Source organism: Lingula anatina, chromosome 6 (genome assembly GCF_051362555.1).
Source record: "Lingula anatina isolate TDL-2025a chromosome 6, LinAna3.0, whole genome shotgun sequence".
Classification (NCBI taxonomy): Eukaryota; Metazoa; Brachiopoda; class Lingulata; order Lingulida; family Lingulidae; genus Lingula; species Lingula anatina.
The window spans coordinates 20,649,095-20,666,048 of record NC_141772.1 but is presented as its reverse complement, the minus strand read 5'-3'; the positions used below and the strand labels follow the sequence as shown (position 1 = coordinate 20,666,048).

At 35.4% G+C, this 16,954-nt stretch overlaps 2 protein-coding genes across 4 annotated transcripts in view; one reads left to right on the top strand and one right to left on the bottom strand.

Moving 5' to 3' along the window:
• Positions 1-13,200, top strand: part of LOC106158683 (general transcription factor 3C polypeptide 1-like) — a 160,021-nt gene extending 146,821 nt beyond the window's left edge. For all 3 annotated transcript variants that reach the window (XM_087016149.1, XM_087016148.1, XM_087016147.1), the window contains exons 38-43: positions 6,782-6,904; positions 7,150-7,294; positions 9,653-9,800; positions 10,343-10,538; positions 10,981-11,071; positions 11,966-13,200. In XM_087016149.1, coding sequence (XP_086872275.1) covers positions 6,782-6,904; positions 7,150-7,294; positions 9,653-9,800; positions 10,343-10,538; positions 10,981-11,071; positions 11,966-12,054 — 792 coding nt within the window. In that variant the 3' untranslated portion in view covers positions 12,055-13,200. The remainder of the gene's footprint in view (positions 1-6,781; positions 6,905-7,149; positions 7,295-9,652; positions 9,801-10,342; positions 10,539-10,980; positions 11,072-11,965) is intronic.
• On the bottom strand, positions 12,392-16,656 carry LOC106179942 (U8 snoRNA-decapping enzyme-like). Its single transcript, XM_013563754.2, has 3 exons — positions 16,269-16,656; positions 14,711-14,977; positions 12,392-14,156 (listed from the first exon to the last, which is right to left on the bottom strand). The coding sequence occupies exons 1-3, from the start codon at positions 16,488-16,490 to the stop codon at positions 13,956-13,958; spliced, it is 690 nt and encodes a 229-aa protein (XP_013419208.2). The 5' UTR covers positions 16,491-16,656; the 3' UTR covers positions 12,392-13,955.
• Between the last annotated feature and the right edge of the window lie 298 nt (positions 16,657-16,954).

The following is a 16,954-nucleotide window of genomic DNA, read 5'->3' as shown; positions in this document are numbered from 1 at the left end:
GCATTGGCTGTTTTGAACGCTTTTCTTATCCACGCTGTTCGACAATCTCGAAAACTTGCCCGAGAGCTCAATCCACAGGAAAAATACCAAAACAATACTACAGTAATGCTGATAGGTGTGGTTATGGTATTTTTCATATGCCAAGTGCCAGCCTTGATAGCAAGAGAAATCTGGGCCTTTGATATTAATGCTTCTTTTTCAACAGCAGTATTTATTTATAATGAGGTGGGAAATTTTTTGGTGGCATTAAATTCCGCCATCAACATTGTTCCATATTACTTCTTTGGCAAGAAGTTCCGCAGAGAGTTACTGACAACTTTCTTCAGGCCTTGTATTGACAAGGAGACTTTGTGCGCACTGTCGCATGCGGACAGCACCATGCGAACACATCGCAGAGAAAGTAACATGTCGTCTACGAGCACAAGACAGTGGCAAAGTCAAGGTCATACAACATACACAGAGTGCCCTTTTAGTGAAGAACGCACAGCAAATGGAGTCACCATGGCATTGCTTCCCTTAAAAAACAGACCAGGCGAGACAGCCGAGTCAAGTAATAATAACTATGCACATAATGGAAAATCCCAAAAACTTCTGCTGAAAACCGATGACAACTCCCCCATTGTGGATTTATAATACAAACTTAGCATTTGGGATTTTACATCAAAGGCAATCATTGATAGATCACAGGTTGACTCATAATCTTAACAATGATTTGCCAATTAATAACATTATATGGTATTTAATAGTTTTAATCTGTTTTAATTTTTCGTGCACATTGAAAAAAATCCACATGTAAATATAGTGTATATATATATTTTGATGGCAGACATGAAGTGAGTGGAAAAAAGTTACAAGCAGTGGAATTAAAAATACTGATTAATTTAAAGCGGTTGCAATATTACATGCAGTTTAATTAGTACTTTAATTGTAACAAATTGCCCATATTCTCTCTTACTGAGACTCTAAATACACAACAATGCACTACATGAAGGATTGCTGTTAATTGTTGCATGCTTCTACCATAAAGACAAGCTGTAGCCAAATGCTTGGGAGTGTTTTAAAGACAGTTATAGTGCCTGTTTGATTTTTACATATGAGCAAAGGAAAGGCAATTTATAGAAAATTTCAACAACTCTATACCTGCATCACCAAGAAATACCCTATCTGAAACTGTTTAAAGAATGTAGTTTTTGTGTCTCTTGTTATGGTGACAGAGATTGATAAGTTTTACTTTTGATGATAAAAATCAAATTTAATACTTGAAACTACATTTACTTATTATTCATTATTTTCTCAGTTGTTTTGGAAAGGGTATACCTTACTAGTAAAGAAAAAATTGCTGAAATTTCAAGGATAATTGATGATTTGTTATATAAAGGTCTGATGTGCAGTGTGTGCCTTTTATGTTGTTATATATTGGCTGATAGATTACAAGTGCAACCTATGAATATGTACAGTCCTTAATTTATGAAGAACACATAAAATAATACTTTATTATATCACATCCCTGTTTATGACAAAACATTTTAAACCATTGATACAGAGTAGGTTTAATGGAATGAATAGTTACCATGTGTTTTGAAATACCAAAAAAAGAATCATATTTTTTGCTCATTTGATATTATTAGAGACTGGTGCTACTTAATGCCCTCTCCAATAACATGGGGATATTGGGGGGGGGGGGGCTGACATTTCATCCACACCAGCTCCTGATACAGTACCTGTATATAACATTGCCTTTATGATTTAATATTTATTTATTTATTTATTTATTTATTTATTTATTTATTTATTTATTTATTTATTTATTTTACTGCATGTGAGAAGAGAAACATATTTGAATATTCAATATCTCAGGGTTAAAATTTTCATAGATTGTAAGATGGTAGATTTGTTAAAAAAAACTTAAGTTTAAAGTAATGCTTGGAGGGAAGAATCTTCAAAATACTGAACATAATAAGATTAAACATGAATCTAGATATGTTGTAAATTGGCTAAAGAACATGACCTCATTTTCTTCCAATACCCAGGGGACTGTTTCACTAAAATTTGACTGTTTTGGGGCTTGGCATAGGCTGCTAAAATCAGATAACCAGCATATCCCCTCTCCCCTTAGTTGACTAACCCTAAAATTTAGCTGCTATGTTTTGTTAAATGTCATATATTAAAACCCAAACCTAAATCGCGCATAAGGACCCTGCTTACAGAGGTTCACCCCTCTGTAACCATTTTGTCTGGCCTACGTTTACATATCTGCCCCCCATCCCATCTCCCCCCCCCCCCCCCCCCCCCCCCCCCCCCCCCCCCTTTTCTGGTAATCTCCAGACAGGCTTTTCATTGAAAATTCAACCTAGCATCATGTCCATATACACAAAAAAAAACTCATTTTTTTGTAATATATTGTTGGGTTCATCATCCTTAATACTTAGATTATTCTTCATTTAAAGATTGTGAGAATATTAAGCCCCTTTAATATTCATATTTATTTATTTATTTATTTATTTATTTATTTATGTACATTTAATTGGAAATATTTGTTGTCTGTAATACAATAACTGTGGAAATCTATTACAAACTTATTTCAAAGATCTATTAAACACTGTGTACAATTTGTATCATAACCAAAAAATATAAGTCCTGCATCATGACTTTTTACCCAGTATAACACTAACCGGACTTCTCACACAGTGCCTAAACAATTACTTGACACAATTGGATTACTCAACATAAATACACACACTAACATAATTTTGACTTCTGATGTTTTTCTTGCCTGAATCTGTAGATGGTGTTGATAGAGAACTTGAATTGCATTTGGTAATTTTTTCTCTGTTTTTCTGATATTAAAGGCAGACATGTTTTTGACTGTGTTTTCACTACCCCATGTTATACAATGTTGACCCCACAAATTGGATCAAATGTCAAAACAATCAATTGTATTTTGATTGTTCTATGTTTTCAGATGTGTATGATAAATAAACCTGCCTTGCCAAAATAATTAAATAATTCCTTGCCATTTGCTAGATGTTTTTTTTTTTTTTTTTTTTTTGGGGGGGGGGGGGGGAGGGGGGGCAGGTGAAACTGTTAAGACAAAAAAAAAAAGACTACATCAAGTTGATAATGTGTACTGTTGATGTAGTGAGATATTCTTCAATTTGCTAACCCCCATGGTACTTGTTGTGGCCACAATGGTATTTATTGTGGTTTTGAATGGAAGATTATTAATTTAATTCGTTGCTATAACGAGCCATGGTATTTTGCAAATTGTCTTGTAATAAGAGAAATAATTCTGGAAGAGTGGAAATAACCATTTATTTTATTGTTGCTTGAAGAAACTATTGTTATAACTTTGAATGCCCTTTAGTATTTTATGGTTAACTTAGTAGAAAAGGATCCTTGGTTTTTTGGAAGACAAAACTTGCACAAATGCCGACATGACACCATGGCTGACGTATAGAAATTTAGTTATCACAACATTTTTATCCTGACTAACTTTTTAAAACACCATCTGTGTACTAACAAAGAGTCCAGTGCTGGTATGAGCAATTTAAAAAATGTTTTCTCTTCCTCTTGTGTTTATCTTTATCTCCAAACATATATAAGGTGTTTGAGTATTAATATTTGTGATTAAGTGTTTTCACAGGAGGAAAAATGTAAATTTTATCAAATGGACAGAAAGCCCAATGATGACAGACAATTTGTTGTTTCTTCCCTAGACGCATATACATGCAGACATGCACACTCGCTCGCACACCTGCTTTTTATCCACACTGGGAATATGCACATGTTCTAGATTGGTGAGGAACATTATTGGTCTAAAGGAAAACTGAGGTGAATGACATCAGAAAAGTTAAACAAAATTTGAAATTAATTGTGGTACAAAGTATTTTATAGGAGTTCATTACTAACAAAGTTGTATCAATTATAATTATATTATATAATGCAGACATGTCTTCTTGGTATAGTGCACATATACAGCACACATTTCACAGGGATTGGCCAAGTAAAACACTTACAGTGATCATTAATCACAACCTTTTCTTGCCAAAGAGCCTCTCTAGCAATTTGATGAGATGACCTTAGATGACCTTGACTGACCTTGAACTTGTTAAGGCCATTGGGTGCTGTGTGTTTTGAATTGGCTCAAAAAGACCATCTAAAGTCTTAATTTTTTTCATAGATGCATTAGTTAAGTAAAGTGAAATGTGACTTTGTATTAAGATGCCTGTTAAGATTTTCAATAAATGCCGAAAGGTTGTGTATATCTTGTATGCCAACAGCACTAATACGAATAAATGAATGCCATTCAAATTAAGTAGAATAAAAGTTACTTTTATGGTGTATATTTCTGTCAGCTACAGGCCATTGCTTGAAATTATATTGTTTTGAGCACATTTTAAGGAAACTTTAATGGTTTCAATTGTTTTCAGATATTATTCAGTTATTGCACTCTTGGTATGTTTAAGATATGTATGATATGTATTAGTAGTACCTTCAGTTGTTTGAGGGCTATATTCATGTTTTAATACAACTGGAGTGTAAAATTCAGCATGCTTATTATTAAAAATTAACATTTAGATTGGTGAGGTCTTTTTCCTTTCAGTTTTAAAAGCTGTTTGTGTTAGGGTTGTGAATCTGCAATCCTCTTTTTGTCTGTCATGAAATGTCTAACACTGTATGGTGAACTCTGACTACCTTAATGATTCTCATAATTAGCTCAAATCGGGTAGACAGTTGCTGATATCTGTATTTAAATATTCAAGATATTTATTAAGAATTTACCTGGAATTGCTAATTAATATTAAAGAAACTGTTTAGACATTCAAATGTACAACACGTACTTGCTCAAAGAGGGAACTTAATTGTGTATGTGGAAAAAAAGTTGTAATTTTTAGTATTGTGATGTAAACATGTACATATGTTTATCTATTGTGAATAAAATTAAGTAAAATCTGAACAAGACTATTTTCGTGATGCTCTGAATGTAACTGTCAAAGGGACAAATTTAGGAAAGTTGAATAACTATTTTAAATGTTTTCTATATTGAAAAGAGTATATTATTTCTTTAATATGTTTGTCAGTTTGTAATTATTTGCCCATTTTTTTCTTTCAGTGTAAAATGTCCATCTTTTACCGATTTTACTTGAACAGATCTAGAAATGAGTTTGGATTTTTCTTAAAATGTCTGAGAATATTGATATGTTGACTTTTCAGTTATATCTGTCCTTAACCTTTTAATACGAAAACTAAAGGGAATATTAATAGTAAGTCCACATTTTTCAGTGATCAAGTTGCCACAATTCTGCATACTTAGGTGATATATCATTTAAGAAAATATGTATGCTACTGAAAAAAAAGATGTTACAGGTGCATGGCAAATTATTGAGAAAGGTCACACTGCATAATTCATCAAACAGTCCATAATCCAATCTTTTTTTATACAGTAGGCATTTAAAGTAACTCAGCTTGAAAAAGTTCAAGACTGCATTATGTACATTTTTGGTGATAATTATTGGATTCTGTCAGCAGTTAAATGTTTTTCAGATAAAACTGTTTAATAATCGTTTTCCCATCCCTGCTCTAAAAGTATTTTTTAAAAACAAATGAACAAAAATTTTGTTTAAAGACTTTTTATTGCAATTCTTCTTCCTCATATGCCATCACTGATGCAGTGTGTGACGAACATTGATATTTTGCTGTAGGTTTCCGTTTCTTGCCCATGACCAAAGGTGTCTTGTTGGTAATTCAAAATTGTCAAGGAAGGTCTTTCGTTGTCTGCATTGTTTATAGTAATAAAAAATACATGTAAACTCTAAACCCACCCAAAACTAAGTTCTCTGTAACTGCATGTTCTTTTTATTGGATAGCACACCATACAGCGTCACATTTTCGTTTTGTTCATCAATCAAAGTCATAAGTAGTGATGCAGATAATGTTCTAGGAGCAGACAACGGGAAGGGCATCCGGACTTTGACAGGTTTCACAGTCACGATTTCTTTTGCAACAATGAACAATGTATCGCTAGGAATTGGCAGTCATGTTAGGAAAAGGCAAAAAAAGCAGTTATGATCTGTTAATTGTCTGCTAGCATGCATCCCCGCCGGAACTAGTTTTTATGTTGAGGTGGGCGTGAATTAATGTTTTTGTCCAATTAAAATATGAATCAGTTTCGTAATGATTGATATTTTCCTAAGTAAAAGCATTGCTCAAGGCGTGAACATTTCTTGTGCGATTTGATCCGAAATAAAAAAATTACGGTAATTAACAAATAAATGAACACGGCATCAATTTATAATTTTGCCCCTGATAAATATTTTGTTGGCAATTCTGAAAATAAAAAGATTCTTTAAGTTTTTGTAAGATTTATTGTGTGCTGTAGCATACATTGTTGTGCATTTCTAAAAAAAAGTGATCAGTCTTGATATTTTTAATTAATTTTAAAAAGTAAAATGAAAAAAGAAAACTGTTGGAATAAGCGTAGTGTTATAAAACGTGTCTAATTTTTCTTTCAGTAGGGCTGCCACTGGCTATGCATCACACTATTTATGCATGGATTGTGTATTACCAAAATGATATCTGTATTTTTATAATCCCGTGTTTACCAGTAATGCTCTCTTCCTTTGCAGATATTGAAATTGTTGTGATGGTGACGTGTCCAGCTACTAGATTCACTGTTCAAAAACAAAATTTAAAAAATAGAAAAGCACATGCTGTATGGGCACATCTTATATGAATTATAAGACAAACTAACTAAGAAAATTCTCCTTTTTTTCTCTTTAAGATTCTCAAAGTTGGTGTCACGATAGTGAGATACATCTGCCATGAACACAGCGCCCCCTGGGTCACCCACTCTTTCCGCAACTTGAAAGGTCGTGGTTCCAGAGAATATTTGTCACCAGGGGAGGTGAGTTGACTTGGAGTATCAATGCAAGAAGTTTTTGATGTGTGGATCGATGTAAAGACATGTACTTGGGTATCTGGTAGTCCCTTTCAATCTGTTTCTTAATTTTTCATGAGTGTACATATGCAAGGTTTGCTGTCTAGTTTCAATTCCCAACATTTTTCAGACTGTAAGCTGGTTTTCCTACAACTTTTCAATAAAACTACCATACAAACTTCTGACTGTTTTTTGCTTTGTACATCTTATAGGTCTCTGAGGGCAACCAGCAGCAACTGTCTCCTGATGATGTACAGGTGCAATCTGACCATGTCCTGTCACACGAGGACACTGAGACAGTCTCGTCATCAACCAGTAAAACATTGGGAACAGATCTGCAGTATGCTGACAATGAAGGTACTAAGCTGTCATGCTATTTTTCTCTTTATCATTACTTGCACTTTTTGCTCTGGCATCTAGTCTTCCTGTAAGTTCATATATTTGCCATTTTTCAGATTGTTTCCCAGTTTAAAAATTCATCATTAATCACTGTATAGATATTGTATATAAGAAATAACAATGTTAAATTGAAATGCATCTATAAAGATCTATTGTGTCTGGTACAGTGTTTGAGCTGAAAGCTTGGTTATTGTACTAAACACAGCAGTTTCAACATAGTCAGTCCAAGCTGCATTGCTCTATTTAAAAAATTCTTGTAGTTTAAGCATATATTGCTGGTTCAAATCATAGGAAACCAAAATAAGGAATAAAAAAATTAGATTTTCAATCATTTTTATGTTGCCTGACTTTCTAATGGTTTGTGTTAGGCTCTATTCCCATAGATTTTAGATCGATCTATCCCCGCGGGGAGTCTCACTAGATTACTTTCAGATAATCCGACTTAAATGTCCGTCCCGCCTACTACAAGCTGTAAGGGGGTAATTAACTTTCGTGTCTGCCCGGCTGACAGCTATTTAGCGTGAACCCCCAGGGAGTTAGGTCAATCTAAAGTAGGTCGATCTAATCTATGGAAATGGGGTGTTAGTGAAGCAGTTCCAGCTCGTTTTATTCTGGAAGTCTGCTCTTGGTTTTCTATTTTCTATTTGATATTTTAAACTTTAAGGTTTTATTCCCAACAAAGAACATGGAAATAAGAAAAATAATTATATATGCTCATTGGCCATATTCTAAAATTTCCCACCCACAGGCAAATGGTCTGTCCAATCTTTGAAGCCATTAAAACAGCAGATAATAAGGTCAAACATGGAAATGAAGCATGTAAAATTATGAGCGTATGATTGATACTACAGTGGTTCTGGTTTTACAACTTGCCTCAGGCCAAGGAAAACAATGTTTACATCAAGTCAATCCAAGTTGAAACTTCCTGAGGATTTCATGCATGGGGCTGATTGTAAAGAAGAAAAAAAAACTTCACCTTTTTGTGTTTTTCTTTCTGATTCAGGTGCCTTTTGTAACATAAGGCTTGTACCGTGTTACAAAGAGTGAAGAAAAAAAATTACCTTTTTGTTGATTTCATTTTATTATGTAAGTGTATTCAAGTAGAGGAGAAGGCTTAATAGAGCCAGTTCAGTTACATACTTTATGTAAGGGCTCGTTGCTAATGAAACTGTCATCCTACATAGATCTGTCCAATTCTGCGGGGACTCTTGCTGCAGATTAACACGCCTCCCTTGAGTAAAAAATGCCAAGTTAAAAACAGAAAATGTGTTTATCTGACTGCATTCAGCAAGAGTCCCTGCGGTGTTGGAATGATAAACATGGAACAATAGAAAGGGACACAATTTATACAACTTAGGTTTTTTCCCAGGTGTATATACTGTACACGCATAGCTAGGTGTTTTCTTTAAGAGACTGCAGACTTAAGTCATTTGGAGTCTAGTACATGTACACCTTAGCCAGTTTTCTTTTCAAAATTTAACCCTTGATGAAATTGTGATGGCCAAATTGAGTTGCTACTGATTTTGTTATCTGAAGCACAGAAGGGCTGACTGGGAAAGACCAAGAATCTGCATGTATGTATATGTATGCAAAGAATCATCACTTATTAAAATGTATTTATTAATTTGTATTATGGTTTTAGTGAGAATTGCAGTAGATTCAGCGAAAGTCGAACCTCACCTTAACACTCACATTATCATTATCTGAAAGAAAATGTAGTGGAATAAATGTTTTCCTTTGGCTTATATTAGCTGAAACTCATGATTGAACATCACCTTTCCTTGATGTTATTGCTTATTACTCAAAGGACATCTTGGTCGACAGGAGCTGCAATATATAATAGGAAATATTGAAGAGTTATTTCATTTGCAGAACAAAGGAATTTCATGACCATGTACTTCGTACCCTAGCTACGTGTATGTAGGATTACTTTGTCTTGTCTCTAGCAACTTTATTTGGGCATTTTATCTTGTCTGTGGCTTTGATGTATTGTAACATAGGTTTTAAAGCAGAGGTTGACAGGTTGTATTAGTAATATCTCTCTGTGTGTGAGTGGAAGATAAGGTGAGCTCATCCATCAACACTTGTCAAATAAAACGTTTCTGACTATTAGCTCGCTGCCATGCTTCATGAATAAGCCACTGGAGTCAGTGAGTTTGCAATTGATTACATGGGTTTGATGCAAACTCAGATAACTGGATCATGCTTTGTTGACTGTGAAATGATTAATGGTATGTATTTGTACATTGTTTCACACAAGATGACCGCAAGACATTGTCAGTTGTTAGTTGAATGTATTGGTGTTGTGTGCTTCAGAACAACAAGAGGGCAGCACTGTCCAGTCTTCCGTCCAAGATGAGCCCATATTCCAGGAAGAGAAGCTCAATGAAAGGGGTACACCTATGATCAGATCTTCAAGGAAAAGTAGGCTAAGGGAGATGGAGAGGGCAAAACAACAAGGAAAGTAAGTAATTTAATGCAACTTGATCCTTTCCCCCTCCCCTCCACACCCACACACACACACACACACACACACACACACACACACACAGACACACCCACACACACACACACACACACACACACACACAAAAAAAAAAAAAAGATTTTGTCAGCAGCCTGTTTTTAGCCTGCTGTTAAAAAGTACAGTACCAGTAACCAATCAGTTAAGGCGAAATGTTACCTTACCAGATTTGCAAGAATGTACGTCTGTCATCGGTGTATATTGGTAATCCCAATTGCTGAGCTGTTGCTGTTTTAATTGTCACATTTCTTTGCACATTTGGAGATTGTAAAATTTGATATTCAAGATTTCTTTATAGAATCTCTGGGTGCATCTTTTTTTAATACAAAGATGATTGAGTGCAGGCAGGCAGTTCTGCTTTTTATATCATCAAAATTGATATATCACACAGCATTTTAATAATGATATACAGACCTACACATACAGTTAGTTTATTTTGATTCAATGAATATTTAGAAATTATATGTATTTATCTATGTCAGGTTGATGTTTGATCCAGTCCACTTAATGTCTCGTCCATGGAAGAAACCAGAAGGTGGACTTAACAGGACCATGTTTAAGAGGATAATAGAGGGAATAATGTTGTACATTCTCTCGCACCCTGGAAGTATCAGGGAGGACATATACAAGCACTTCAATCCCATACTGCAACCGGTAGTGGCATTGGAGTTATTAGAGGTATGATTCACAGGGTACATATTGTGTTATTATTTGATTAAGAATCATATTTGTTATCATCATAAGGGTTCATCATTGGTTTGCCACAGCCAAGAGTAAGATATTATACTTTTATTAACGTGAATTTTTGCAAAACCATTTGTCGTTGATTAAGCACATATTCTCATTCATGTTTTAATGAATTTCCTCAGCAGTGAAATTAATAAAGATGTTTCATTTCTGGAAGTTTTCTTCATTTTTAATGTTCTTTTCTTATTGTCATTTCATTTTATATTTATAATAATATGTATCTTTTCAGATCTTTCGATTGATTTTTTTTAAACAGCCAATTAAGAAAAGTATATAGTCATGTTCTTATACATGGTTTCATGGTAATGATTTGTCTCAGAACATGCCAGTGTTTGATAAGAATTTGGCTTCTAATAACTATTTGAATTTTTAGATACTGGAGACAGCAGGCTGCGTGAGGAAAATCATCCTGAAAAAGAAGAAGAAACCATCTGCCTTCTCCAAACCAGAGATCATCTCAACAGGTTAGTACCTAATTTTGAAATAACCTCTTGAAGTGAAATGTTTCACTTAATACTCTTAATTTAGAGGTAATGGAAGGCGGGCAGAACTTTTGAGACATCAGATTGTATAAGGTTATGGTGATCATGTTGAAGTGGCTACTAATTCAAAAAGAATTTGAGAATATTTGAAAAAAATGATAATGAATATATTATTGAAAAACTGAGCTAGTGTAAAATTGTTATACTAGTTAGGTAACAAAGTTGCCTTTGATATTTTGAATAATGGATTATTTAAAAAAAAACAATGCTGTGAATCTAGGAAAGTGTTTCAAGTGATGAGACATAAAATACAATAAAGCTACATAAAGTATGAAATGTGGAGGTTGCATTGTGCTCAATTGTACAGATTGTCAGAATTGTGCTCCCTAATCTTCTCTAACACATTAGCCTTATATGTATCTCAGCAGCAGTTCGATTGTGTTTTAGATAAAGTGGGCTGAACCAAGCTCCTCTGGCACAATGAAATGGCAGATTCAGGGAGACACTTGAGCACTACTTTCTACCCCTGCTCTCTACCCCCCTCCCCCACCCCCCACCCCTAAGAAAATCAAAAGATAAGCAATGAAACAGTATAATGAGCAAAATGAAACAAAATTCTAACAATTTTTCTTACCTGTGCCCTATACCAGTATAGAATAGTATAATTGTCATTGTGAACTATGTACCTATATATTCCTTTTCCTGCCACCCTCCCCTTTAACAAAATTCAGCATATGCCCATGGATGCTGGTTTTATAGATCTGTAGTTGTGTACCAATACAGTGCATTAGTTTGTGTTATTTTTCATAGCAGTGTAGTCCATGGATTTTACATAAAATTGTTTTTTTTTTTTTTTTTTTTTTTTTTTTTTTTCAGCTTCAGAGGAGATTGGTGAAGAGAACATCTACTACAATCCAACACTGGATTCCATCATCAAGCTCTCAGTATTGACAGAACAGATATGAGATGTATAATAATAAGAGATATAGCTTGAAATTTGGTCTGTAACACAAGATGAAAACTTACTTGACTTTAGTTCAAGATAAATCCATAATAGCAGTCTGCTTAAATAAGAATAAGTCTGAAAAATGACTTAAGTCTCCCTTGATATAAAATGGACATTATAATTCAAAACTGAGTAAAATTTGGGTCTTAAAAAGTTTAGACCAATTTTCATGCTTGAGTTCTTTTGTGAAATGGGGCCCCACGGATGTCTACACAATAAAAAAGAGACTGCCTGTGACAAGCTGATGGGATTTCAAAGGCTATATCTGAAATCAGAATACACATTTGTCTTTATGATATATATGTCTTGTCGAAAGTGCAGTTATATTGTATTGGAGGCCAGTAGGTCCACTAAATCTCCCTCTAAAGAATTATAAGTCATCTTTTTTCTGTTATTTTCTTGTAATTCATATTTTCATGAAGGATTAATTTCATTTGTGTGTAGTTGTGTATGTGGTAATTAAGATGTGAGCAAAAAGTTTTGTGAAGCAGGGGCATTTAGTGCAAGAATATTTTTTCGGTCTGTCATTAGCATTATAGCCATAACTGTCATATAAATATGGATATGTTGTACTAAAAAAATTAAGAGCACATAATTAATCAGCAGAGACATATTTGTGAATATCCAGTGAAAAATTGATATCCGGCCTTGGTAAAGGGTATTACATGTTTTTTGGACTGATTAACCCATATCGGCCTTGTAGGCAGGGGGTCTTAAGGAACAACCCATTTGGTCGTAAAAGGTCCATTATGAATAGAAATTTAATTTGGGGTCAACTAAGGGGGTTAAAAGGTCCTTTTTTTTTCAGAAAAAAGACCCCCCCCTTCCCACTTTGAGGACTGCTTGCAAAATGCAGAAAAAATGAGTGACAGAATGTACACTAAATTGAGAAACTGGTTTTAGACATTTATATCACAAATATAAGGACAGGTGATATTTCATGTGTAAAAAAATGTATAATTTCAAATGTGTAAGGATCCATATTGCAGTCTTTGGTTATCTAATTTGTAAAATATACCGTACTCCAACAATCGCTTTGTATTGCTGGTATTGTTTTAGGATCAAAATCGCTGTTTCACTTGAATAAATTTTTTTAAAATGACAACTGGCGTTGTTGTCCTGTTTCTGTTCTTAATTTGTGTGAAATAGTTTACCGTAATACCCACTTCAGAATAGTCACGATGACTTCTTTAGCACGACAAAGAAGGGAAGACAAAGGGGGAGTGATGACCTAGTACCCTACTGGTACGAGTACAATAGACAGGATGTCATTATGGCTACGCTTTTTGTCCTCTGTTACCTTCCTGGTGGGCAAAGCCAATGCTCTTCATTCTCTCGCTCTTCCTTGTATTGAAAATCGTTATATGTTTGATTTAAATTAATCTCGAATTCTTGACCTTGTTTAAGATCTAAAAGACCGAAAGATGGATTGCCATTTAAAATGGTTCTTCTTTATATTCTTAAAAGTAATTTATCAATTTGACCTTGCGTGAGAGGTCCGTTTGAGAATAGTCAGAGATATACTGTATCTGCAAATATCCAGTGAAAAATCTCTTGGGTGATCCAACTCGAGTTCCAGCAAGCGGTCTTCTGATATCCAGGCAAGCACATTTCTTTGAACTTATCAATATATCATTAATCTGTCATTCTGTGATCTATATATGCACGTGATGCCGACTATTCTTGGAAGAATACCGATACACACGTTGTTTTGTTACATGTATATCTGTTCAGCTAAAATAAGATATAACTGATATGTCCACCATATACCATTTCTTTGAGTTTCCCGATGCGCTAATACCTCCAATTCCATTTTATCGAACCTCTGAGAAATTCAACGACACCTAACGGTCATTTTATTCACAATTTGAACTTTTTATTGTAACTCTCACTGTGTTTTAACGCCAATTGAATTTCCTCTGTTGTCATTATCTCCATTCTATCAATACCCATCAGTAGCTGTTCCTTAGAATTGCCACAGAACCGATTGGTAAGAAATATCGGGAGCCCCCTTTCTTCATCCGGGTACGTGAACATTGGCACGCGCACAGAACCCAGTACCTTTGAAATAGAATATTAAAAAGACATGCAATATTTGGGCATATAATATTGAAACAAGATATAGTGACAAGAATGGTAGTCCGCTAGGAACCTTTATCCGTTCTCCACTACGTTGCACAGGTGACTTTCATCTCCCATACTGACCCCTATAGGGTAGACCGGGGCTAGTTTGACCCTAGCACTTATAATTAGCACTATTGGCTACGGTCATTTTACAAAATGATGTGATCAATCCTTTTACCCCATAGTTACTTTGTCATAAATTGATGGGGGGGGGGGGGGGGGGGACTTACCCCGGGGTCCAACTAGCCCCGGTCTCCCCTACTAGACTAACCACCTGTAATAATCGTATGGGACCCCATATTTCCATTTCCTAGGACTAGCATTCTTGTCACACCGGGACCGCATATCGAAATGATTTACATGTATGAGTGCCTATGTAAAAATTGCTGTTTACACGACATGTTTTGACCACAGACGACAAGGACGTATGAATGTGTGTTCAAAACCCGTCTTGTAAAATGGACATACTATAAATAAAAAAATACGTTTACCTCAATACCGTACTCCTTTGCATGAAGCGTGCTTTTCTCAATTTCAAAACAATCGTCCAATGTGACTCTCTTGCAATAGAAGTGAAGCACCATCCCTTTCCTGTGGTTAACATGTGATACTAAGTGATCGCCTTTACAGAAACTGTGCTTGGTTAAATCCAAACCAATCTCTTCTTCGAGTTCTCGGTTCAGACCTTCTTCAGGGGTTTCTCCATCGTCAATGATTCCGCCAGGAAATCCTATGTAGCCGTCTACTCTCATGTTCATCTTAACATTAAACAAACAAACAATAAACATGTTAATAGACCAACATTTCATTTAACGGTTTAAATATATAATATGCCTTGGTATACCTTGGTGATTTTAATCACCCCTTAAAAAATAAATATGAATTGTCTAACAAAACACCATTCTTGCTACATCCCACTGCGTACCTTGAATGAATGTGCTGTGTCATTTTTATGAAAAAAAGTGTTTCCTATGTTGCAAAACGTAGTCACCGCTGCTTTAAGCCTGGGTTACATTTGCCATGCAATGTCCGCGTATACTATCAAAATAAAACCCAATTTGTGCAGTGGCAGGCGGTGGCCGTGCAAAATCGCACAGATTGACGATTTCCACAGCCTGTACGATTTTGTCAAGCTAAAACTTTTGACAAAATATATCTAGATGTTGTCTATAGGAAGTCATCGCATATCCCCCGCACTTCCCCGCATTGTACAGAGAGAAGCTCACCCTCAAGGACCTCCTTCCTTGATATCTGCAACAATGAATGAATATCAATGTGTGTGTGTGTGTGTGTGTGTGTAAGGGATGTGTGCGGGGCTGTCCCTGGGGTAGAGTTGGGGTGGGGTGGTGGATGATTCTCTTTTAAATTATATATATATATATATATATATATATATATATATATATATATATATATATAAAAATATCTTTACAGCATAAAAAATAATACCGATGAAAAATGCTTTATTTCAACCGACGATTTTCCCTATACTACCTAATCCTAAGACCATGTCGGAGAAGTGACAGGGCACCCGCACATAATGTAAACATAGGCCTATAATCGCTGCACCCGTAACCACTTTCGATGTCATGAATACAGATATCGTATACCATTATTTTCGTATGGCTCCCGTGGCATATATAACCTAAGCTTAAAACTGGTTTTCCCTAACAAACAATGAATCTAATTTTACATTACAGATAAATGCTGATTGCAGGTTAAATACTTTGCACGTAATGCTGGTGTTATAATACATTTGAAACGGTAAGTTGGCATAACTTGAAAATGAATATATAAAAAGCGGATATACTGGACATACATGCAATGCTGATAAGATATATAGTCACCACGGATAATATTATATAATGCGCGATTTACTTACATTAGGAGGGGGGTATGGGATCTATAAAAAAAGTCTTTGGGCAAGTGGCAGGCTGAGTTGCAATACATCCATATCAACCTTCGTTTCTTTCTTTATCTCTTACACACACACACACATACACACACCACAGAGAGAGAGAGAGAGAGAGAGAGTAAACAGAGTCTTACCAAAATAACTGCCTTATTCTCATACAGTCCCCACACTTTCTTGCCATCTAGAGCGTACAGGAAGGCATGGGCGGCATGTAGATACGGTTTACCGCCTTGCTTCCCCCATGTCCTTCCCAAAGCTTCATTATAAGGAACCTCCTCGAAATCTCCCTCTGCATCGGGTCTACCGAACACCTCAATATCAGCTAAAAATCCCCATCCATCAGTCGTATCTGCCATATGAGTGTATCTGGACGCAACACGTGTAAAAATCGATTAGATCGTCGGACTCGAATCGTGTCCACACACGAACCAATATAAGGTCGAAAGAGCTTTTATTGGCTTTTAATTTCTAAGTACAAACACACAAAGCAATCTTGAGCGTGTCGAGCTACAGCGAGTTACGTAGGCGTTTTAGAGATTGCTTTGTTTGTTCACTAGACGTAAAGGATTATTCGCGCTGCAAACGCTTCTGCATGGCGTGACCTTGCGTAGCATTGCCAATATTCGGGCTATCACATATAATGCCTATTGTAAGAGTCTCTTTATGACCTTCTGTTCTCATCATTTTTTAACCACTAAGATTACGATCTGGTATGCGTGTGCTTTGCTAGCTCATTTTTATAGTCATATTGCTTTCAATCTATCTTGCTTCTCTATCACAATGCATGGCCTCCGTGGCCCTATGTTCCCCTTATTCATTT